The sequence below is a fragment of the Pelmatolapia mariae genome, linkage group LG6 (genome assembly GCF_036321145.2).
Source record: "Pelmatolapia mariae isolate MD_Pm_ZW linkage group LG6, Pm_UMD_F_2, whole genome shotgun sequence".
NCBI lineage: Eukaryota > Metazoa > Chordata > Actinopteri > Cichliformes > Cichlidae > Pelmatolapia > Pelmatolapia mariae.
The window spans coordinates 33,016,463-33,041,445 of record NC_086232.1 but is presented as its reverse complement, the minus strand read 5'-3'; the positions used below and the strand labels follow the sequence as shown (position 1 = coordinate 33,041,445).

The following is a 24,983-nucleotide window of genomic DNA, read 5'->3' as shown; positions in this document are numbered from 1 at the left end:
AAGAGCTTTGTAGTCTATTTGAAGGAAGTCAGTGAATCTGCGTGGCTTTTCTGAATGTTTACGTTCAAATGAATTTTATTAATTTTGACACAACTTTTAGGGGATGGTTATTAGTGGCAGATTGGCTCGTCTGAGTATTTCAGTATTTCTGAGATTTTGCCACACAACCATCTGCAGGGTTTACAGGGGATAGTTCGACAAAGAGGACAAAATCCAGTGAGTGTCAGTTCTCTGTGCAGGAACGCCTCATTGATGTCAGAAGATGGCCAGACTGCTTTGAAGAGCAGTAACTTGAAAAGCCACTTGTTAGAAGCAAGGTATGCAGAAGAGCATCTCTGATCATACAACACATTGAACCTAGAAGCAGATGGGCTACAGTAGCAGAAGTACCACACTGGATCCCACTCTTGTCATGTAAGAACAGAAAACTGAGGCTACAGTTCACACAGCTTCACGAAAATTGGACAATAGAAAATTGGAACAATGTTTCCTGGTCTGAGTCTCAAGGTCTGCTATGTCAGCTGGATGACAGAGTCAGGATTTGTGTGTAAACAACATGAAACCCTGGATTCACCTTGCCTTCTATCAACGGTTCAATCTGGTGGTGGTGTAAAATGGTGTGGGGATATTTTCTTGGCACACTTTGGACGCCTTAATACCAAATGAGTGCTGTTTAAATCATTGTTGATGCCAACCTTGTCCATCCCTTTCTAACCACAGTGTACCAGTCTTCTGATGACTGCTTCCAACAGGAAAAACACACCATACACAGAGCTCAAATTATGTCAAACTGTTTTCTTGGGCATCATAATGAGTTCACTGCAGTCAAATGTGCACCACAGTCTCCAGAACTCAATTCAGTAGAGCGATGTTCGGAAACAAAAGTTTCCAAAATCTCAGAGGAATGTTTCTAGGACCTTCGTGACTCCATGACTGTACCTAATAAAGTGGCCACTTACTTTTTGCTCCCAAACCCATGGTAATCCATTCAGTGTTTTTTAATCTGAGCTAAAGCAATGAAGCAAATGAAAGGCATTACTGCTGCACTATAAATATGACTTAAAAACTCATCAAAATGTAAAGCTTCTGAATTTTTATTTTTCAGTTTTCCGAGGTCCTTTTATACAGCCTGCAAACCAAAGCACAACATGATCACTTAGTCTCCCTCTTCTCTCAACATTCCCAATTAGAACCGGCAGCTGCTCTGACACACAATGGCCGACATGGGTGCAGCTGCTGTCCCCCCCCCCCCCCCCCCCCTTCACTGGCATGCCCTCTGACCTTCAGCTAGAGCAGTATATATAGCTGAGGGAGATGAGCGGCAGGTCCCTGGCAGCCAAAATGAAGTCTGTGGTGTCTGTGTGCTGCTTGCTGTCTCTTCTGGCCTTGTCTGCTGCAGGTATGGTGGAGGGTTGAAGCTGGGATTTTGTCAAAATGTCTAAGTTTTGTAAAAGCGCTTGATGGGTGTGTAATTCAAGCAGGCGTTATGTTTGAAATGGACCAGCTGATCCAATACATTTAGATGGCTGTAGGTATATTTCGCCTGTGTCTTTAAGCATGTGGGTTTTTGCACATCTTGCTGGAAATTGAAATGATAACGAACAACAAATGGAAATTTTAAATATTTTTTAATAGTCTTTATTTATTATTCTCATGATTTGAGCCAGGAAACTATAATGGGGTCACTGCTAACTGAAAGCATTCTCAGGTTTGACGTTTAGGTGTGTAGTATATGCTTCTGTGGTGCAGTGCAGAATTTTTGGTTGTATAAGTGGAAATGTCAGGGCTGAGGTGTGACTCCAGCTGATGGAAACTGTCCTGCCTGCTGTTTATTGTCTGTGCCCTCCAGAGGAACACAGTGACAGCACTGACAGAGTAACTTGGACATACTCCAAAGAATCACATTCTCTTCTGCATCCAAAGTAAACGCAGTGATTGAAAATGCAAATACAAATCATCTGCATTAACAGCACCGTGCGGTGCCCAAGTAAGGATTTAGGTTAGCTTACATTTTGCTTGCTCTCCTTACAGATATAGGCATGACACTTAATCAAACTTGTTGCGAAAGTTGTTTCAGAACGTTATAGTTGTTTTTAATTGATTTCTTTACTAAAGTTGAGGCCAAGAACACCCTTGTCTGCCCTTGCATTGCTTCATTTTGGCCCTTACAAGCTGCTGTAGTCAGGTGTCACAAAGTCGTCATCAGATACTGTAGTCACCAAAGCCGGGGATCAGTATATCTCTCTTTCAGGAATGCTCACATATTTGCGCTGTGTAAATAGTCACATACGGTGACTCACTCATCATAAAGTCATACATGAGCACAGACAGTCAGTACTTCATTTAATGTCTCAATAAAGCTTCACCACTCCCACTCTGCAGAGCCGCTAATCTGTCATTCCAGTCAGCGCTGTCCAGTCAGGATGTTCCTTCTAAAACAGGCACGAGAAGCTCGACACAGGGAATATAAGACCTGAGCCGAGAAGCCCAACAGTTGGGCTGTTTAAAATTACATAATGGGGCATTAAAAGTCGAGGTGAATGAAAATAAACTGTGGTGATAGAGTTGCTAACAGAAAGCACGCTGTCTTTGGAGGGTTAAATGACTGTATTTAATTAACTGTTTAAAGATGATGCTAAATGATGTGTTTAAGTACTTGTTAACTGCTGGTGGCCTTCTAGCATATAAGATGTCAGGAGTCGAATGAAGAAGAACTAAAGAAAAACACACATATCGACCCAAAATTTAACAGTCCTTCCATCCTGTAGGCGAACATTTCTTTAACTGTGGTTGTTATGCTCAAAGTGCAATACATAGGTGCATGTCATTGATCTCACCACTGATGCTTTTATTGTTCTTGGTCTTTAAAAAGAGCTTTGTGCAGTTGCACACTGTTGCAGGGGCTGCGTGTAATAGTGCAGCACAGATGCAGGCCTGCCTCATGAGAATCACATGGAGAAGAAGAGCGTCACACTTCCTGAAAATAGGAGTGGAATTATCCCTCCTTCTTTTCACCCTCTGACTCATTGTGTCACTATTTCTGTCTCAAAGATGTACCATCCAGCACCCAGGCACCTGTCCCACTCTATCCCCACAACACCACGGTCTGCCCAGGCTCCACTGCAGCAGCCGGCGGTGCAGGGATTAGGAGCACATTGCTCCTTGATTTTGATAGCTTTACAAACTGAATCATCATCTAATAAATGTTTTTAATATACTAATATCAACAAAGATACAGAGCATGCAAAGTTCACCTTTAGATTAGCACATTAGCTTGCTAAGATTAACACAAAAGAAGCTTTAAATCCCATATATTTTGTTCTGGACCACTGATAACTGTATTCATGACATTATTCATAGTAAGGCTCCAGTCACGAAGGCACAAAGACCAATCTCTATATTTGTGTGGCTAACCATCAGTATCCAAAGAAGAGACCATTTGGGGAGTGGTTGCCAGAGGTTCCTGGCAATCACATGGTGAAAATTGCAAAACCTCCTTGCAATTGTTCTTGTCTATAGCAGGTTTCCGCAGTGAGCTGTAGTTTCCATGAAAGACGCTGGTTTGTCTTGCAAGCAAGTGGTAGTGAAACTGTGAAAAGCGTAATACAAACTGGAAATGGAGACCATTTGCTTTCAAAGTAAAAGTTGAACCTTTTAAAACGTCTAGCCTATAGTACTAAGGCACAACTTTTACTTGAAGGTGAATATTCTCTATTTCAAGTTTGCGTCGCGCTTATTGAAGTTTTGCTACCACCCAGCTAGTAGTTAGTAGGTGTTTGCAGACCAGCCAGCATCTCCTACAGGCAATCTGCTAGCAGCCAAAGCAATCACAAGGAAGGGGGTTTTTTTGTTTGTTTTTTTTACAACACTTTGTTTGTGACTGGTTTCTGTACATTTTCTCTATCAGATGGTCGCCAGCTGGTCTGTGAGACTGAGGCCAACTTTGCTGATGAGTTTATGGTCTGAAATCTTTTTTATTTTTTTCATGATGCTCACATTTTATAATACAGCCCCATCTAAAGTAAAATAAATACAAAAACAGTAACTTTTAGCTCATAGCTACCCGGTACATCAAGCGTATATGAGTAGGTGATGCAACCCTTGCTCGTCGAGCCTGGTTTCAGAAACTGAATCAAAATGATGAGTTTGAGGTTTCAGCAGAGGACTTCACAAACCCATGGGTATCATAAAAGTGGCTACATCCATCTAATATGTACAGCAGACCAGCAGCAGACCCTTATTACCCTGAGAAAAACTCTTATTTGGGTTTCTTCTAAATGTTTTTTACATTGGAAAGCTGTGTCTCTGAAAGCACAGGGGATTATTTTCACACATACTATGTCTCATATATTTTTTTCCTTTCACACTGGCACGTCATTCCCATTTTTAATTATGTTAACTTTAATTTAATTTGGCCACTGCTGGCAACTAGCACAGCAGAAAATGATCTCCCTGCTTGATGTGATCTTGAGACCAGCAGTTTCGAGAATAGCGTGTGCATGAAGTTCAGACAGCATCGCTGCAGTGTTTGCAAGTTTAAAAACTACATGTAAATACCAGTTTCTTTAAACATGCACTTTCAGCAGTTAGCGTGATAAAGAGCCTTCCACTAAATTATCATATCAAGGATTTCAAATAAATGTTTGGTACATATGCTTTGATAATTGATCAGAAGACAAAAACAGCGGATATTTAATCTGTTTTATATTACATAATTAGTGAATGATCTTTAAACAATGACCTTGGTGTGAAATGTCATTTAACTCTGGAAACCTTCATTCACTAACTAAACTCAGGATTGCAGCGCCTGCTGCTGTTCGTGTTACTATGCAGACAATGCTGTAACAACATGTCTATGGACAGCATCCAGACCTCCCCCAAGCTTGATCAGAATCTCTGAACCAAACACCCTCCTAACTTTTCCTCTCATTAATCCCCTCTCTTTGAGTCACCCATTTGCTGACACCCATCGTGCACTTGAGTCTGGCCAAGATGTGTTTTATTAGCCTTGTTACACCCAAAATGCCAGAGTCTGGACAAGCATGACTTAGCCTCCTTCAATAACAGCGAGGAAGCATCTTCGCATCCAAATGCTGTCTCTCTGATGCTAATCACTCTCAGAAAGTGTGGTAAAAGTCACTAGACTCTTCTGCTTCGAAAGGAATTGTTTGTAGCCGGTTAGTAGGTAGGTTGTGCATTAAAGCCATGTTTAGCGATGGACCAGTGAAACAAATCTTGTTGTTTTCACTTGTATGAATGGATTGAGTTCCAGCACAAAGTGTCCAAAACATTTTAAATTATAACCTTTATAGTTCGTGAAAAGTGAGGATCCTGTCGGATTAGAAACCTTCTCTGGTCACAGATACTGACAGCAGCTCAGTAGGTGATAAGCTAATGAAGCTTCCAAGAGGTGATAAGCAGCATCATGAGAATAAAGTTGATGTGTGGTGTTTGATTCAAGGCCTTAGGAAAGAAAACATAAATCAAAGCTTAAAGTCCAAGAGGGAGCTACTGGTTACTTTCACATCCACCTTTTAGACAGAAAGTAGCCGATAGCCGCACTACTCTTTGCCCACAGAGACAAAATGGAAAGGCATCTGCATTGATACTAACCTGATAGTTTGGCTCACTCAGCATCTGGATTTTCTTTCATGAACTAATCTTGGATGTGCACACTGATTCAGAGGTTTGGAACTAGCCGATCCTGATACAGCAAAACAGGGAAAGTTTCCTGTGTTGTGGATTTTATGCTGTTGTTACAGTTTTTCCCCCAGCAGCCTTTTAACTTGTCAAAACAGGAACAGCGCAAGTGAAACAAGTTTGGGTAATAATGATTTAGTTTCATCAAGTGTCCCAGTAAACCGTGACAGTGAAACTGAAAGATAAAGCTTTGGATTGAGAGTCTAACCAAAGAAAGTTTATCGAGCAATATAATTCATGCACTTGATTAAATCAGTAGAATTTTAATACATTCATGTCGGAAGTATTTTTGCTGTGCAACAATGTAAATGAAATGTTCACAAATTACTTATCGGCGTAGGACAATCTAATAACCATGACAGCTGCCTGAGGCTATTAGTCTTCATCCATTACACTGACCCCATCATGTAACATGAACTGTAGACATGTATTTAACTCCCTCACATCACACGTTGTACCACTGTGCATTCCTCCTCACACGCAGTTATAATTAAACAGAGGTCGTGGCCTTGTGCTCTTTGGTCACTGTGGTTGTGAAGCGTATCTAATGCACATGTATGTAGTGTAATGTAGAGGGAGAAGCTTGTTTATAGGAATGATTCTTTAGAAGCCACAGTAACTGTAGAACAATGCTGACCTGAATGGGTGCGAGCAACTTGGTGTAGTCTCTGCTAATATTGTCATATTGACCTGTGAGAAACATTTAAACCATTTTATCATCAATCACTGAACAAATCTTTGGCTTTAAAGTTAAGAAAACATTATTTAGTGGGAAAAGGCAATGTGTGGGTTAAACAGCATGTTTCTTGGTCTCTTCTACAGTTGCAAATAATCCTTATTTTTTTATATACCTGGTCTTGGTGCAGCCTGTCAGGTTAGCAGTTTTCTTCCATTGCCTACCCATCTAAACAGAAGATTTGAATGGCATACATCACAGTTTTCGATTCAGTACTAATCAAGTGATGCTTCTATTTGTCCTTATTAATGATAGCATAATAGAATTTATTTGAAAATCAGGAAGTAAAGGAACTTATTTATTCATTCACACTTTCGGCCAGAAATTTCATGTTAATTAAAAACACCACATGAGCAAAAATGTGTACCCTTACATGAATTCATTTCTGTTTGGCGTCCTCTGCCACTGTCCAGTGTTTGTAGCCTTAAATAGTCCATTCCTTCATTCCACCATTCAAGGACCTGAAATCTGAGTCAGAAATCCAAGAGGTGATAAACATGTGATCTGCTCTGTTCAAGCATCCTGACTGAATGCAGGTCGAACGCTGACGTAGCAAACAAGGGTGACTTGTCTGTACATGTCTACTTGAATTGAATTGTATAACAGTGATTTTTGACTATGAAATGTGAAGCATTTCATTGCATCTTTTTAAAGTCTGAGATGACAATGACTTCAAAAACAATCACTTGTTTCTGTCATCAGAGATATATTTCAAAGGTTTCTGTCATGATGAAAGGTAAACTTTTGTAAAATCATATTTCCCTCTCTTTTCAGATCTCCTGACAGACTCCTCTGTCCAAGATGAGGATCCTCGGATGCGTCTGAAGCTCCAGCGGCCAGAGGGAGACCTCTTTTCCTGTGGTTGTGACACATCAGAGGAGCATTCCAGCCAGAGCTCCTCCAATGACACCCCAGCCCCAGAGAGGGCCGTGTGCCATCCCTGCAAAGCCCCATCGACTGCAGATGAAAAAGACCCATCCTCCTTAGAGGATAAGGAGGAAGAGGAAGCACCACAAGATGATTCTTCCACTGAGGTGGCAGCAAGTGAAGAAGAGGATGAAGAAGAAGTGACATCAGAGGAAGAAACTGAGGAGACAGTAGATGATCCACCTATTCCTGAAGACGAGGAGGAGACTTTGGCTGTGGCTGAGGAAGGTGAGGAAGAAGCCAAAAATGAAATATCCAAGGAGGAAGAAGAAGTGATTGAACCTAAGGATACTGATGGAGAAGAAGCGGTTAAAGAGACTGAGGAATCAGAAGATGAAGACGTACAGGAAGAAGCAGAGGAAGCTTCTGTAGAAATGAAAACTGTGGAAACAGTCCTGCAAGACGATACAGATGTGGAGGATGCAGCTGAGAGGGAGGCGGTCGAAGTGACCGAATCAGAATCAAAAGAAGAACCAGTGGTGGTTCCTGAAACCAACCCTGAGTCTGAAGAAACGGAGCCAGAACTGATAGAAGAACCAAAAACAGTATCAGCAGATAGTTTAGAGACTGAACCTGAACCTGAAGTCACTGCAGAGTCTCCAGCTGGAGTGATTTTAGAAAAGCAACAAGAGCCAGGAGTCACTCCACAGGTTCACCCAGAAGCTGTTACAGAGGAGACCACACCACAGTCGGTTGAGGAAGCAGGAGTGCAGGATGTAACTGAGGAAATTACAGTAGAGGCAGTGGAGGAGGTGACTCCAGAGGAGCCTTCACAGTCTAAATCCAAAGGTACAAAAACATGATGTCGCTTAGATTTGTATATCTGACGTATATGCTCAGCTTTTATATAAAATCTATTTGTTTGGGGGGGGGGGGGGGGGGGGGGGGGGGGGGGTTGGAGAAGAGCAAGGTGACTTGTATGTTTTTGCTGAAACCAGAGCTAAATGTCTTGTCTTCATTCTGACCTGCAAGTAGACTTGGAGGGATCGTGTTACAGAAAATCTGTCCCCATCCAGCTGGTGCTTCTGTGATTAAGGAAGCATGTCATTATCTGGTATCCGGGTGTTGACACCTACTATAAAAGAGGAAGGCAAAGTCCTAAAGGGATTCCAATCTCTTACTCTGATCCCACTTCATTAATTTGTTCATGCATCATGTTTAGTGGGGTGTATGCTGTCTTTTTTGTTTTTTTATCCTAAATGAAAAAGACCTGTTTCTTTGCCTGCTTGTAAATATTAGATGAGAACACTGACAAAAATCTCATATTTTCAGACTAAATATGAAAGTGCAGCCAGCTGGGAGAGAAACTGAACCCAATGCAAGCAACGACATGTGGTTTTTAGACTTTGTTCGCTTGCAAGCATAAAACAAACATTATTTATGGTTTTAGTTAGTGGACCTTATGGGTGATATTAGGGAGATTATTTTTTATATAATCTCCCTATATTTTATGTAGCTATATCTGTTTTCAGTCTTTGTGCTAAACTGATCTTCTAGTCACTTCATAGCAGTAGCTTCTTAGCTTTCAGACCTAAAACTGTATGTAGACTGTAGGCATCGTAGCATAGTTGGTTTGTGGAGCAGTATTTTGAAGTTTTATGGCCACCATGTGACTTTTTTTGTCTTCTTTGGCACCAGTTTCTTGAGTGAAATCATGCACACAATAGTTGGGAGTTGTTGAAGGCACATTTTCTGTTTCTGACTTTGTTGTTGAAAATCAGAGAGTAGTTGGTGAGAGTTTTTGCAGATGTTGGCGTCTTCCCTGCAAACTAACCGAAATTAGATTTTCTCCCACCGGTCAGGGAATATAAATTATTCCCACATGACCGATGGTTGCCAGATGTTCTGACTGGGACCTTATTCACTTGACCTTACAGGGTCACACATCCAAAATGGCAAACAAGTTACCCTCACATGGTTTGCAGTCACATGACTGCAAAACCGAAATATTCCACAGACTCTGCAGGTTGCTAGCCACACAGCAAGCCAGTCAGATAATTACATTAAAACTGCTTTAAAAGTTTCTGGTGACAACCACCTGTCAATCAAAGCTTCCGGTTACTAAACTTTAAGTCTTCATACTGTTCATAAGGTTAAAGCTGAAGGCCTGTGATTGAATCTCACCTCTGGTCTCTCTCCTGTTGTCCTACTGCAACAAAGGCTAAAAAGCCAAAAAATATATATTTGAAAAATATAAAAGTGAAAAAAATCCTCCCTTTTATTTTTGTTACGAAGGGGTAAATTATCTACAAGACTAATATTTTTAACCCATTGTAAACACGTTCATTTCACTGTAAGTTGGCCTCTTTTCACATTGGCTCACTTTTGGAGGCAGACTCAAGTGGCCACTTAAGGACCTGCCATATTTGGCACTTGTGCTCTGGCTTCATTTTTCAGCCTTGGAGTCGCTTAGTATGACATGCCTACTGATTTTCTCATCTAGCTTCTGACAAGAAGGAAATAAAAAATAAAAAAATGAGTCCCTTAATTTAAAGAACGCCTCACTGGAACATTTCGTGCTTACCCTTTGGAAATGTTCGGTGGAGCACCCAGAAAAGAATCTATTGATAAATGAAAACAACCCAAGCTTTGAGGAGATGAAAGGATTATTTTTTTTTATATATAAATGCTGTAATGTGCAATTTGCTTATTAGGCAGCTTGTTGGTCTGTCGCAACTTTAATAAAGACATTGTGTTTTGTGTATATAAAATGTGCCTTATGACATAAATTCTGTTTGGTAATGAGATATTTGTGTCACTGGGCATTTAACTGAGACAGGTCATGAAATGACAGCAAAGGTCTATGGTATCCGGCTTCTCTCTTTCTTTTGTGCACATGCCAAATCCCCAGAATATGACACTGTGTGTAGTTAAAGAGGAATCAGAAACAATCTCTGGTACAGAAATAAACAGCCGGGAGTAGCTGTGGAAAGGAATAGACAGATAGATATATAACAGCATGACATAACAATTTAGGACATTTTACATTGAGTCCACCTTTATTTTCCCACCATGTCAGCAGTTGTGTATATTTTTCACAGATAAAATTTGATTACTTGCTGTCATTGTGTGCCTGTTTCTCCATATTAATTGTCACGTGTTAACCTAAACAGTTGGTTCTTCCAATTTAAATGCACAGAAGGAGAGACATTAAGCGTGGCACTGAGGAACCGTTCCCACATTGAGGATACGCTGCGACTGGCGTCTGCTGAACCCTCAGCAGAGTTCTCAGGTAAGGAACGAACAGCGGCGGTTAAGAATCTCCCTCTTTAAAACTCCCATAAAACACATCCTCTCAATAAAAAGCTGGTTCTTCAGTGAGCGCATTTGCTACGCTGCACACTCTTTCAAATATCTTTCAGACTTTTGCTGCAGAAATAACGCCTGGAGTCATGTACTGAAAAAATGCAGGAGAATGTTTGCAGCTACTTTGTCAGTGGAAAAGAAAAACAGATGCTTTTCTGCATGCATATGAAAGGAAGTTTGAAACAATTTTGGAGGTTTTTTTCTGCAGAAACTATTCTGAAAATTGCTTCCCGATGTCTGGGTCCTGAGGCCTTTATGTGAGCATGTGTGTACAGTATGAAAGTGTGTGTGTGTGTGTGTATGCAGATGTGTCTTAAGGGAAGGTGATTAATCAGTGAAAATGCCCAACTCTGTCCAGCGCACAAAAAGCCCCTCTGTTCTGTTGAGCTAGATTGTTTTGTTGCGGTGAGGCCAAAGAGCTGAGCAAAGCCAGCCCCTAATCACCTCAGATCCATTCAGTAAACTTTAAGAAGCCGATTCATCACATACAGCAGAAGGAATTGGTGTCGTCAGTAAGGGTAGTAAGAGCATTCGTAATGCTCTTTTACATAACCATCCCAACAGTCCAGGTTGTCTTTGCTTTACTCCCCTCCAGGTGCCGTGAAGACGCTGCTGAACATCTACCACAAGGCCGTCAAGCCAGTAGAGCAAGCCTTCAAGTACAATGAGCTCAGGCAGCATGAAGTCACAGGTGATTTAGCTTCCTGTGGAGTTTAACTGCACTTACCAAAGCACTAACAGTTTGTCTGTACAGTCACAAACAGGTTTTACAGGTCCACATTAGCAACATGGGAAGAAACTGTTGGCCATGATCTCTTCACGTCTATTTTTAACTTCAGCAGCGGCCTCTTGTGTTATAAAGTTCACTCTTAATTGCAGGCCGTTAGAAATCAGAATTTCACATGCTTCCCTGTCACAGAAATGCTGTTGCTGTGAATGTCAGTCAGAAGCCACAGTTCTGGTAACTAGTCAAAAGAAACACAAAACGTACGACACGACTTCAACACATTCCTTTTCCAGCCGTTTACTGTGGTGTGTAAAACCAAAGCAGCACACCCTACCCACATTCCTTTATCAGTTCACATGTACACAGTGCCTGGTTTAATGAAATGGAACAGCACAGAAACCCTGAAGTACAAATAAAGTCATAATTAAAAATGAATATGAAGCCAAGACGTGACATTATTCAAACCAGGCGCACAATAAGGACTCTGTCTGCTGAAATTTAAAGGGAACATTGTGTGGGCCAGGCGCACTGCAACTTTGTTCCATAGCACTTCAGGGCATGGAGTATTATTTATGCTAAGGAGCAGGATCAAGACTTCACACTGTGCCATGTGATTCTGGGACACCTTGTGTTCCAGAATGGAAGTACACAATTACAATCAATTCAAAGGTAGTTTCATTTATTATTGTTATTATTATTTTTTACATTGGTGAGTATATATCACAAAGTGTACCATTAAGGTCTTTTATATTAAGAGATTCTATGCTTTGTTTTCTAAGTTTATATTCTGAGGGGAGAATAAATGTGCTTTGAATTAAATGTCCCCATTCATTTTGGTATTTCCTTTGTCCAACGGGAGGTTTTAATTTAAAGCCAAGGACACCACAAAAGAATAATCAGAGGGATTTACCAAAACTTTAAGTGGTCACCTTCAAAACTTTCTAGCATTCTTGAAAGTCTTTGCTGACCTGGGTTGCTCTGAATTAAAGTGTCAGGGGTGCATACCCACTGTATACTGGCAAACCAAACAACCAGTGTGTGGTGTGGTGACATGAGCAGGATGACTGCAGCTGTGGATTTACTGTTAACTCTTTCCCCCAAAAAGAGAACATTTGGTGACCTTTCCTGTACCCTTAATGATGAGTTTTGACACTTCAACATATATCAATATATCAATATGTTGAAGTGATTTTTTCAAAGGGTGATGCTAGCAAGCTGTAAAGGCAGAGGTCACCCTCAGTAGCTTCTGATGCACAGCCAGTCATTTTGTTCTGGAAGCAAGCCTGAAAAATGACAGAAACCAGGATTAGCTCTAGTAAGCACCCAAGGAGGGAAAGATGTTTAAAAAAAACAGTAGTTAAACAGTAGTATAGTTTAAGTTTTTCAAAAACAAAAAAGAGGAGGGTTTGATGTGTTTAATGACTTCTTTGTCTATGTCTTTGTTCCTTTTTTCTTCATCCTTCTTTTTTATGTCTGGCTCTCACATACTCAGAGGGCGAGGTCACATCCAAGCCCATGGTTTTGTTTCTGGGACCCTGGAGCGTTGGAAAGTCCTCTATGATCAACTATCTGCTGGGTCTTCACGGCACCCCCCAGGAACTCTACACAGGTTCATACAGATAAAGCATGATTGTTAGTTTGTCAGTGACAGCTTCATCTTGACTTGTAGCTATAATGTAACAGTGTAAATAAACAGAATAGTATTAATAGTGATAATAATAGCTTGATGCATGCTCAATAATCCAGGTGAGGAAATCCCAGAAAGTGGATTATGTTCTCCTGGATGCGATGTTTTCAGTGGGACAGACTATATAACATAATATATATTATTTCATTATTAAGGAAGGTTCATTGCCACTTTGGCCCGTATGACACAAATAAAACAACCCTGAATATCTGCCAAAAGTTTTATCCCTTCTTTTAAACATGTTAAAAACACATTTGTCTGGAAACATTTTACAAACAAGGCTCAAAGTTTAGTTAAACATTTAAACAATAGTTTATTTTTACAGTCATTAAACATTAGACAAGCATTTTGTTTTAGTACTAAAATTATATGTTGGAGTTATTTGGCATTAACAAATTCACAATTAAGTCATTATTACAAGTTAATTAAGTAAATTAATAAAGCATTTCCTTTTCCATCATGGCAACAGGTGCTGAACCCACTACCTCCGAGTACACTGTCATAATGCACGGCGAGAAGTTTCGGAGCGTAGAGGGCATCGTCATGGCGGCAGATAGCTCGAGGCCTTTCTCGCCTCTGGAGAAGTTCGGCCAGAACTTTCTGGAGCGACTGGTCGGCATTGAGATGCCACACAAGCTGCTGGAGAGGGTCACCATAGTCGACACACCGGGCATCATTGAAAACCGAAAGCAGCAGGAAAGAGGTGATAGTCACATGTCTTCTATTAGTGCAGCAGTTGATGAAATATTTAATGTTTTTGTTCTAATTCTCTAATTAGACATGTAAAATTTAACTGCAGGCTGCTATTACTGGGGTGACCCACCACAATGACATTTCCACACTGGTTTATAGAGAGAGTTGTGAGAGTGGATTAAATCAGTATACAGCACTATCGGATATCTACACACTAATAGGCTAGTAGTTTATTAAACCTATATTTTTGCTAGTTATTTGTTTTTTATGATGTTTTTTTTAACTAAGCCTTTCACAGAAAACAAAGAATAGCTGTTAATAAAAAGCATGCTTATTGGTTTATCTTCTGGATGCAATGAGAGGTTTCCTTGAAGCTTTCTGACTCTAAAACACATCACATAAATTGTCCTCTTTTTCCTTCAGGATACCCATACAATGAGGTGTGCCAATGGTTCATTGATCGGGCTGATCTCATCTTCCTGGTCTTTGATCCTACTAAACTGGATGTGGGAGGTGAGCTGGAGATGCTCTTTCGTCAGATGAAGGGCCGTGAATCACAGATCCGCCTCATCCTCAACAAGGCAGACAGCCTCTCGACCCAGGACCTGATGAGGGTCTACGGAGCCCTGTTCTGGAGCATGGCACCGCTCATCAATGTCACCGAACCCCCTCGAGTGTACGTCAGCTCCTTCTGGCCTCACGCCTATGCTCCAGACACCAGCCGGGAGCTGTTTATGAAGGAGGAGATCTCACTGCTGGAGGACCTCAACCAGGTGCAACTTCTACAGCAGTTTTTGTTGACTTATTAGTTTAATAAGCAGGATTTAACTGGAGTTAGCTTTCAGGTGGATGCTGGAGTAGAAGTGGGGGCTTTTGAAACACTGGAAGCAAAAAGTAGCAGCAAATCTTTTAAGTGAGAAGTGTGGCAGCACAGATGCAAAAGAATTACCGAAATACAGCTTGATTATGATTGTGATTACAGAGAGGAGGTTGTGTTTTACTGAGAGCAGTACATATGTCATATTAAGTGGAGAAGTAGTGGACTGATGTTGGGTATGAGCTTTCAAACTTTTTCAGAAGTCTACTTGTTGGTTCAGTACTACTGGACTTCATGATGGTATCACTGCAATCAAAGCACACTTTCGTGCTAGTAATCTATAATTCATTGTTTCAGTTTGGTCCTTTTATCTGTTTTGTATCACCCACTCTCTCTCGTTTCTCTTCCTCCTCCCTTGCAGGTGATTGAAAATCAGATGGAGAACAAGATTGCATTCATTCGGCAGCACGCCATCCGTGTGCGCATCCACACTCTGCTGGTGGATCGCTACCTCCAGACCTACTACGATAAGCTGGGCTGGTTTGGTGACCCCCATGAGGTGTTCCAAGACATTGTCAATGACCCTGACAAGTATTACATCTTCAAGTCCATTCTGGCTAAGACAAATGTCAGCAAATTCGACCTGCCAGACAAGGAGGCCTACCAGGACTTCTTCGGGGTCAACCCGATTTCCAACTTCAAGCAGCTCTCCTATCACTGCAGCTGGACTGGAGGCTGCCTGCTGGAGAAGCTCGAGAAAGCCATTTCACACGAGCTCCCGGCTCTGCTCAGCAGCGTTAGCAAGAGGACAGATGCACCCGCCCCTGCGAAAGCTGCAAAAACACCGCCGCCCCCCCTCCCTGGTACCTGTGAGGGCCCTGTGTGTGAGGAGAAGCCCAAAAACCGCTGGAGGAGACAGTGAGATGGAGGAGAAGGGTGGAGGAGGAGGCAGATGGTGGCTGGGAAGACTGAGAAATGAGACGAGAAACGCACCATGAACTAGAGAATCTGGAAGACCCAAATCTTAAGTTTATTTATTAGTGCTTGTTTGTGTCTTTATGATGTAACAAGCAGACAGAATATTTAACCATGTGGTTTTCATTTATCTAATCGCTCGGTAATAACGGCTCTCTGGAATGAATTTAATACATAACAAAACAAGAATTACAACATTTTTGCACATACCTTTTTAACTGCAGTTTTAATTTGAAGTATAAATAACTACACGTATGCTAACCTTTCTATCGGAAGCCACTGCTGTCTACAAGATGTGCCAACTGCCTCCATCATGACAGGCTCGTATAATCTCACAAGATATCTGAATGAAATCTGAGAGGCATTCTATCTCACAGCTTTCAAGTTTGTATATTATTTATTGGCTCTGCTTTTCATCAGAGAAAATTCGCTGGCAGTGACTCTACTCTTCCAGCGATATTAAACGCTGCGTCTTTTGTGTGCAATGTCTGAAAATTCAGTGAGATCTGCTGTGCTGTGTTCTTATGGCCTCTACTCACCTAGCCACCAGGTTAAATGTCCTAAAACCAGAATACGTTTATATTAGTACAATGAAAGAGGGAATGGTGCTCCTGTTGTGTTTTCAAATGTCCCTGTACCACATTTAGTTGTAATTCCACTACCCTACTGTAAACTGTATTGAACTCTGTATTTTACTATACAATGTTCATTATACAAACTGTTTTTATTTGAACATCTCTGGTGATTCTCTGTTTATCCAATGCAAAAAACCATAATAACACGTGGCCTTTTCAGCCATCCAAACTGATACTAGTGTTACCTCAACAACGGCTGCAGACCACATGGGCATTTCCTTTAAAGTGTAATCTTCTTCTCATTCTTTTAGGCCTGTTTCTCATTGTCATTGTTTTGTGTGATTTCTTTTGAGTAAACACCAAAAATCAGGAATCGTGCCTGTTTCCTTTGTGAGCCTTCAAAGACATTACCGATGAAATCTCTCCCACTGAAACGATTTATAATTCATATCATTTGGTTGTTCAGCTGCAAAATTTAGAAGGCTTTGGGAATACACAAGGTAAAAGCATCAGTTCTCGCAACATGCTGTTTTGGACTGTCAGTCGAGAGGAAGAAACTGCAGTCAGATTTATTCACATATATCCATCCAGATACATGCTTTACGGATCCGAGGCATAGCTGAGCGTGTAGCAGCTGAGTGAGCTCACAGCAGCCCAAATCACAGCAAAAAGAAAAGAAACGCTAAGCTTTTTTATAAGCTGCTGGTTAATTATCCTTTGCAGTGAGTGAAGACAGACACCAGGTGGCGCTTCCATTCAATGTGTTAATTGAGTTCAAAGCACTGCATGGTGAAAAGAAAGCAATAGGTTGGATGTATTTTTATAAGCTGCCCGTTTTTTGCAGTTTGTTTAACAGCAGCACAAACTTGGTATAGACACAATTCTTATGCTTGCTCATGGTTTGTCAGCAGCTTTATCGTTTTATATAGGCTCAAATTTCTTTAAAGCAGTGCATTTTTCATCAATCAAAAGTTTTTGTGTGCGTGAGTATAATTGTATATCTATGTGAAGTGATTTGGATGGATGCCACTACAATCGTGTGCCAGACAATGCTGCACAGTCAGCACAGAAGTGTGCAGGCAAGCAACATGAGATGCGTTCATAGTTGTAGGACAAAAGTCTGACAATATAGACAGTCAATAATAAAAGATCACACTCTGTAAATACAGCATATGGTGGCCTACACAATTAGCGCGGCTTTTCTAAATCACCGCCCACATCGCAGATCTGTTCAGTGATGAATGAAATTAAACAAAGAGGCAATTCAGGCAATTCAAGCAACAGTGTCTCGCTGCTTCAAAAGCACACAATGAAACCTTGAAACTGAGCTGAATAATCAATGCTCTAGACCACTTAGAAAGTACTTTAAAAAGTGACTTGACAACACACTCCAAACAAACTCATCTTTAGTGTATATGGTGGCATACAAGCAACATTTCAAGTTGCTTGTCGTTCATTCACTTATTTTTTTGCCTTTCTTTTATTCCAGACTGTTTGGACACTGGGAAATAAGTCACTGTACATGTTTACTTCTGATTCAGTGTATTTTTACCACTATTTGTCTGAATTAGATCAAATAAATGATTTTTCGTGCTAGGCGCCTGAGTGTGATTGTTCCGATATGGAATTGCTACCATACTAATGTAAAGAAAGCATGCTTATCATGTTTAATATGTTAGTTTAAGTTGGCTCATTCACTCTAAATGGTAAGGCATATGGAATATTTGATACTAACCCAAATAATCACACAAATTAGGGTTATCTATCAATTAAACTTCATTTTTATCTGTATAGTGCCAGTTCATAGATCATAGAGTATTAGAGGAAGAACTCCAACAATCAGGCAATCGTATACGAGCAAATACTTGGCAACAGTGGGGAGCAAAATGTCCATTTTAACAGGGAGACCTCCGGCATTGGTTGCACTGTATGACCTTGTACTGTCTCTTTATTGTAGAAGTCTGTCTTGTTTGGAGTGGTTTTCAGTTTTGCAATTTTGCACTCAGACTGGGAGAAACACAATTATATCCCAGTGTGTTTTAATACAGCTGGAATGACAAATAAAGGGAACTTGAAGTTGAACTCGGTGGAACTGTAGTCAGAGAGGGACAGGCATCTGCTCTTTGGGGGTAAGGGGAAAGAAAGACAGAAAAGTGGAGCACAGACAGACCACAGTTTGATGATGATGAAGTGAAAAATCAGGGGATCACTGCGTATGCACTTCACTGCAAGAGCACCACACATTTCCTTATAAAATATCAGGATAATCTATCCAGCAGTTGCTGAGATATTTTGAGTCGAGCAGTGTGGTGGGGTGACGCAGATTAATGGACTGACTTTGCCATATGACAATAGCGAGGCTAAAAATGTCTTTATTGTAGGCTTTTCAAAAGTGGGATATATTTAAGGGTAAACGTTTACATCAGCCGAGCATGCTGCTTGTCACCACAGTTTTAGCATCTTGCTGTGAAAAGCCACAACAACAAAAATGTGTTTTCACCCTTCCAGGCCTGCTGCTCACACTGAGCTCTATGACAAGAGCTTAATTTCCCTGCTGTGGTCAATATGCAAAAGCAGCCATGTTTACGGTACAGTGCAAACTCACCTATGCATGTGCTCCACATCCTCGTCTGTGTTTGAGCATAATCTGTGTTTGCTGAGTTGACAGACGGGGCCATGCACAGTGTCAGCGCAGACTTATCAGCGTAGCTTTATCAGCTCTTCAAACAGGCCTCTCTTGTAAGCTCTTGAACACAAGCATGCACACGCCACCCACATGCCATACACACACACTTCAGAGGGCCACTTGCTTCAATTCAAAGTTAAAACGTTATTGCTTCTTTAAAGATTCACAAATACATTAAATAAGCATAATAAACATTTATTACCTTGTTTATCATATTCTTATTCACGGGCGGGTCAACGCTTATTTGATTCAGCTTCAGTGAACACAGTGTGCTGCACAATATCAAAGCACACATTACTGATCCTTGAGGGTCAACACACCTTAGACATAAAAAAAAATACATTTGATATTAATCCACAAGCTTGCCATGGATAATTGCTATTGCATCAAATGTCAAAGTTGTGGAGTTAACCATTTAACCACTTTTCAATGACTTTTGCAAAAGTCCTTAATTCCCTAATTCATACATATTGTAGTCAATTTGCATGGTGTGCTGCTACTGTGGTTACACAATTGCCCAGCATGGTATGAAATTTAGCATTACTGTACTTCTTAACTTAAGACGAATGTATTGTGATTCTGATCTGATCTGATTGCACTGCAAACATTAGTATTTTACAACTGGAAAAAAAGTGCTAGATTTCATATTTTCCTACACATCAGACTAATCTGAAGAGTTTGGTTGCTGGATTCTACAAATATAGATGTGGATCAGGATGCACAAGTTAGGCACTGACAGTTCATTTGTTTCAAAGACAAAGTAAGACGTTCTGCTACTATCAGACAGGATGTACAAGGTCTAACCAGAACAAAAAAAATGTTGTATTTTATAGTATAACCCAATACTTAATACGAGTTTTAGTGTCCCATATGCATACCGTCATGTCAACCCCCCCCCCTATTTAAGGCCAGCATTGAAGTAATTAACTGTCGGTTTAATCAATGGGTTTAATCAATAGGAAAGACTGCCATATTTGATCTTCTAACCTGAAAACTTGACTCATCTGAAGTTCCAGTCAACAGACACATCAGATATGACGGAGTGTAGTGCAAGATATCCACAGTCAGGAAATGATATTTCAAGCAAAACAAAAAAGGAACCACGCCGATTAATATCTTGTTCTTCTGTGGGTGTTACTGTAATTAATGCTTTATAAGCACAAACTGTTAATTTAACAGCGCTTGTTAAGCGCGTGAAGAGGCGTGAAGATAATCACTCAGAAAACATTCAGTTATTCCCTCTGACCAGATGCAGCAAAGCTTCGTACTTATTTATGGAAACCACCAATCAACAAACACTGATCGAGGAAGGTAATAGAGTCTAGCTTAAAATGATCAATTGGCAATTGTGTCGTATTATTATGGTAAATTAAGATCACTTTTAAATGGTTTATTGCTGTCTGTAACCTTGATATGAGGTTAATTATACTTTAGCTTTTAGCTTAAGGTGAGTGCTGACTAATATTGGAAAACTTATGTTATTTGATTAGTTATTTGAGTTACTTATTTTCCAGTTAAATACATAAAAACCAAGTACTTGTAATAAAGTATTACTGTAGCTATATATGTAGCTATATATATATATATTACATTTATAACATTTTTGTATGGTTCCTTTTAATGAAGAACATTAAAACTGGCTTAACTTGCAAACTAGGCCAGGCAACGACAGCATACCTTTCTCTTTTTTTGATAAATGATATTTCTGTTTGTGACGAAGCAAACTGTTTTTTGTTTTGTTTTTTAACTGAAACCGCCACAAACACTGCCATGGACAAAATACTGTTAATGTACTATATTTATTTAGGTGTAAGTGGTGCGCTGCTTTTATTGTGAAAACCTGCTGCCCCCCACCCCTCCCCAGCTTTAAACGTTTTTGGGGTTTTTTTTTTTTAACTTTAACTTACAAAATGCTGTTCGTGCGCTTTTTAAGTGATCCTGTTTCTATCCGTGTTTTTTTCGGAGTCACTATCCTTTACAGAGCAGCGAGGTGAAGGGTTTTTTTTTTTTGGAGGGGGGTGAAAAATGTTTTACTGTCTTTGCGTTTCTTGAAAAGCAAGACCGGAAACCATGTTTTTTAAACTGTGGTTTGCTTTACAGGCTCCTCGGTCACAACCAGCACACCAGCTGGGGCGAGGATTTCAGTCACAGCGAAGACCCCTGGAAGCTGCAGGAGAGGAGATACCACGTTCGGCTGGATAAGACCGCGAAAGCCGCCACAAACCTGTATGTGTTTATATCCACCACACCAACTCCAGCAGAGAGCTTTATCAGGGGGGGAGAGAAAGGGTGGCACCAACGACGGACGGAAGAGGACGCACCACAGCCAGAGCGCACAGTGTTGTGTTTGTTGGACACACACATGCCAGCGAAAACTAGCACTATCCAGACCTAAGGAATTGCTTGAGATTAGAAGACACCGCTGTTTGGTGGGTGGTTTTTTTTTAATCCCACCGAGGAGATCCAAGGGTTTTCTGTATTGCTCTGGGGATTTTCGCCTTCTTTGCTCTAAGGGAATGCGAGGGGAGGAAATCCAGCCTCAGCTCCAAATATCTAGAGACTCCTAACTGGGTCTCCTCTCCAAACGCAGGAAATACGGCCTGGGATAAAAGTTTGGGAGCTTTTTGGAAAGTGGAGGAGGCTTGTGGCGGACGACTTGCACACGTTTTGCGACTTTTTAAAACCGGGAACGTTTTCTGCTTTTGGCGCTTCTGGTTTTCTACAGAGGAGGAGAAGAAAAGCATTAAGATGTTACACGCCGTCGGTGTTGTTATTTGCAACAGTTTTGATCATCACTATTTATAGACCAGCCTGTTCCGACCGAGGGTGTTCCTCATAGCTGTATGTTTTGCCAACTGCGCGCAACAAGTTGCAGACACTCCCAGCAGAGGCAAACCTACGCTAATTTGGGCCAGCGGATGGTAGCCTATTTTCTGCTCTTCTCTGTTCTGATCATGCGTCTTTGAATAGCGCATACCCCCTCCCCGAGCCCCTCTTTGGAAGGCAGAGGGGAAACAAACGGTGGAGATCCGGAGAGGGAGTTCAGGAAAGGACGGGGCTGGATCCGTGGGAATAGGCCTGCCTGTCAGGCCTCTTATGATCTGGGTTTTGGACTGGACAGGACTGCGAAATAACTCGGTGTGGAATATTTGCAAGGGCCCGCTGTAAAGATAAAAGGGGAATATATGGGAATAAGAAATGCAAATCCTTAGCAGCCTGAGCCATGCAATGACAGTGGATGTAGTGGAAGGTAAAGCCGCATTCATTACAGAGCTTAATGACAAACTTTAAAAAGGAAATAAGGGAATTAAACGTTTGCCCTTATTTTAGGCAAACAAGAATTTAAATATTTAGTACTTAAAAACATACATTCTGTGTAAAGGGAGAATAAAGCTCATACATTACCTTTTTGAAAACAGTTTACTTCTTTTGATCCTTTACAATGAGGGAATTTAAAGTGTCCACGCGTTTTCGTGTCAGCACTACTTGTTCATAACACAGACTTTAGGGGTTTTTGTTGTTTTTTTAAACAAGGAGTGTAAAGGGATCATTTGTCCCGCATGTTGTGGAGATAAAAAGGGACAGAGTAACTTTTGTAGCCAGAAGCCTGTTGACAGTCTAAATCTAGCATCTGCTCACACAATGAAACATTCGCCTTGAATGCTTTCCCCCCTACCAAACAAACAGTGCTATTGTGGAATGAGGGAACTCGTAAGGGTTTTTTTCCCTAACGGCATCTAACTGTAATGTCAGTAGTACCGAAATATTGCGCACACTCAGAGGAGGTCATTTCCAGTCATGTAACGACAGGGCCGACTTGATAAAGGCACAAAAACAGATGCATCACTAAATGCTCCTTTCCGAGAAGGATGTTCTATTCAGGAGGCAGAAAGAGTGATGACGGTGTTTTTACCGCAGCTGGAGAGAAAGCCGGGCTCATACCCAGAGCCTCTTTGGAGAAGGATACATGTAATGTGAGTACTGACGCAAACCCGGGGTCGGATAATGGACTGCTCAAGAAACTGGAACGGCGCGTCTTATGTGAGTGAGTGTGCGGGCTGCTGCGTGCGTAGCAAATACGTCTGTCCCGTGCTCACCATTCATGCAGTGTGATTATTCCAACAAACACCTTTGCTCTCGCTTCCCCTCTGTCTGCCTGTTTGTCACTCCATCACCGCCGCCTCCTCCCTTCTCTGCGTGCCACTTGTGCCCACGCACCGCGTCTAATTGCCTGAGCAATCATCGGGAGATATCAACATAAAATATTAATATCTGACACCTCGTCTCCGCGTCACACCAGTCAATATGGCCACTCTACAGCATCATCGGCAGCTTCTTATGCGTGACACGGAGGTGGCATGCGACTCCAGCGGGGACGGCGCCGTGACAGTGCGGATTACCAACAGTGCGCCACGTGTGCATCAACATGAGCCCCTGAGGGCTGCCAACAGTGGAGCAGGAGGAGGAGGAGGGGCTGCTGCCCGTGGGGCTGTGAATAAAACGAACCCTAACACCCACAAATGCAGCATCTCCTCCAGCTGCAGCTCGGCAGACTCCAGACCGGCTGTGACCTCCACATCCAGGGTTCACAGGAAGGTACCGCAACTGTTTGAACGCTCTGCTGCTCAGTGCTGGGACCCCAAGTTCGACTCTCCCATCCTGGAGGAGGCGTGCCAAGAGAGGTGCTTTCCTCAGACCCAGCGGCAGTTCCGTTATGTGCTGTTCTACCTGGCAGTAGCATCTGTGCTCTGGGGGGTGTACTTTGGGGTCAGAAGTGACTGCTGCAACCCCGTCACCTTCCTAACCCCTACAGCCTTCTTTTTAGTCTTACTAGTGCTCCTTTTTTTGTTTACTTTCACAAAGTCATACACGTTGCTGTACAACCAAACCTCCTTGCTCCTGATAGCGTTTACCTTCGCCATCACATTAGCTCCACAGATACAAACCGATGGCTACACTGGGCTGGAGAGGGCCGGTGGTGGGAATGCCTCACATCCCTTACAGGACAGCACACCAGTATGTTCATCCCCTTGTATTTCCTCTGTGGGAACCTTTTCTTTGTGCATGGAGGTGCTGTTGATTTTATATAGTGTCCTCCATGTCCGCCTGTATGCCTCTGTGATGTTGGGGCTGCTGTATTCTATATTATTTGAGGCATTAGGATGGCTGCCGTTCCTTCAAAAGACTTCTGACACTCTCCGTTGGCTGGGACCCGCCAAAGCTCTGCTCCATTTGTGTGCCCATGTGATTGGCATCCATTTGTTCATTATGTCAGACGTGCGTTCTCGCAGCACGTTTCTCAAAGTGGGCCAGGCTATCATGCATGGCAAGGACTTAGAGGTTGAGAAGGCCTTGAAGGAGCGCATGATCCACTCAGTCATGCCACGACCGGTCGCAGACGAGCTGATGAAGCAGGGTGACGATGAGGGCGGTGGTGAGAACTCTGGAAAGAGATATTCCTCTGGTGCCTGCTCAGCCTCAGCAGTTTCAGTGAGTGGCGGAGGGGGCAGTGGAGCTTCACAATCCCAAAGTGTCACAAACTCCAAGAATAACCCCCACAACAATCACAAACGCAAAAAGACCTCAATCCCTAGTGGGCAGATAATATTTAGGCCTTTCAACATGAAACGCATGGACCCTGTCAGCATCCTTTTCGCAGACATTGTGGGTTTTACCAAAATGTCTGCCAACAAGTCGGCACCGGCCTTGGTGGGCCTTCTCAATGACCTTTTTGGACGTTTCGACCGGCTCTGTGAGCTAACCTGTTGTGAAAAGATCAGCACTCTGGGTGATTGCTATTACTGCGTAGCAGGCTGCCCTGAGCCCAGACCGGACCACGCCTACTGCTGTGTAGAGATGGGCTTAGGCATGATCCAAGCCATCGAGCAGTTCTGCCAGGAGACACGTGAGACGGTCAGCATGCGTGTTGGAGTCCATACAGGCACCGTCCTGTGTGGGATTCTTGGAATAAAACGCTTTAAATTTGACGTATGGTCAAATGATGTCAATTTGGCTAACTTGATGGAGCAACTGGGTGTGGCAGGAAAGGTTCACCTATCAGGAGCCACTGCCGGATTCCTGGATGACCGTTACCTGAGAGAAGATGGACGTGTGGCAGAGAGAGCCGGGCCGAGCGTGATGGAGAAACTGAAGG

At 42.0% G+C, this 24,983-nt stretch overlaps 2 protein-coding genes across 3 annotated transcripts in view; both read left to right on the top strand.

Moving 5' to 3' along the window:
- Window positions 1-1,335: 1,335 nt before the first annotated feature.
- On the top strand, window positions 1,336-21,224 carry LOC134629767 (sarcalumenin-like). Its single transcript, XM_063477286.1, has 9 exons — window positions 1,336-1,399; window positions 7,211-8,152; window positions 10,503-10,595; window positions 11,265-11,360; window positions 12,889-13,005; window positions 13,553-13,786; window positions 14,200-14,549; window positions 15,015-15,511; window positions 20,930-21,224. Exons 1-9 carry the CDS (start codon window positions 1,342-1,344, stop codon window positions 21,222-21,224), a joined length of 2,682 nt encoding a protein of 893 aa, XP_063333356.1. The 5' UTR covers window positions 1,336-1,341.
- adcy9 (adenylate cyclase 9) overlaps window positions 20,953-24,983 on the top strand; it is a 42,582-nt gene continuing 38,551 nt past the window's right edge. For both annotated transcript variants that reach the window (XM_063476634.1, XM_063476633.1), the window contains exon 1: window positions 20,953-24,983. In XM_063476634.1, coding sequence (XP_063332704.1) covers window positions 23,135-24,983 — 1,849 coding nt within the window. In that variant the 5' untranslated portion in view covers window positions 20,953-23,134.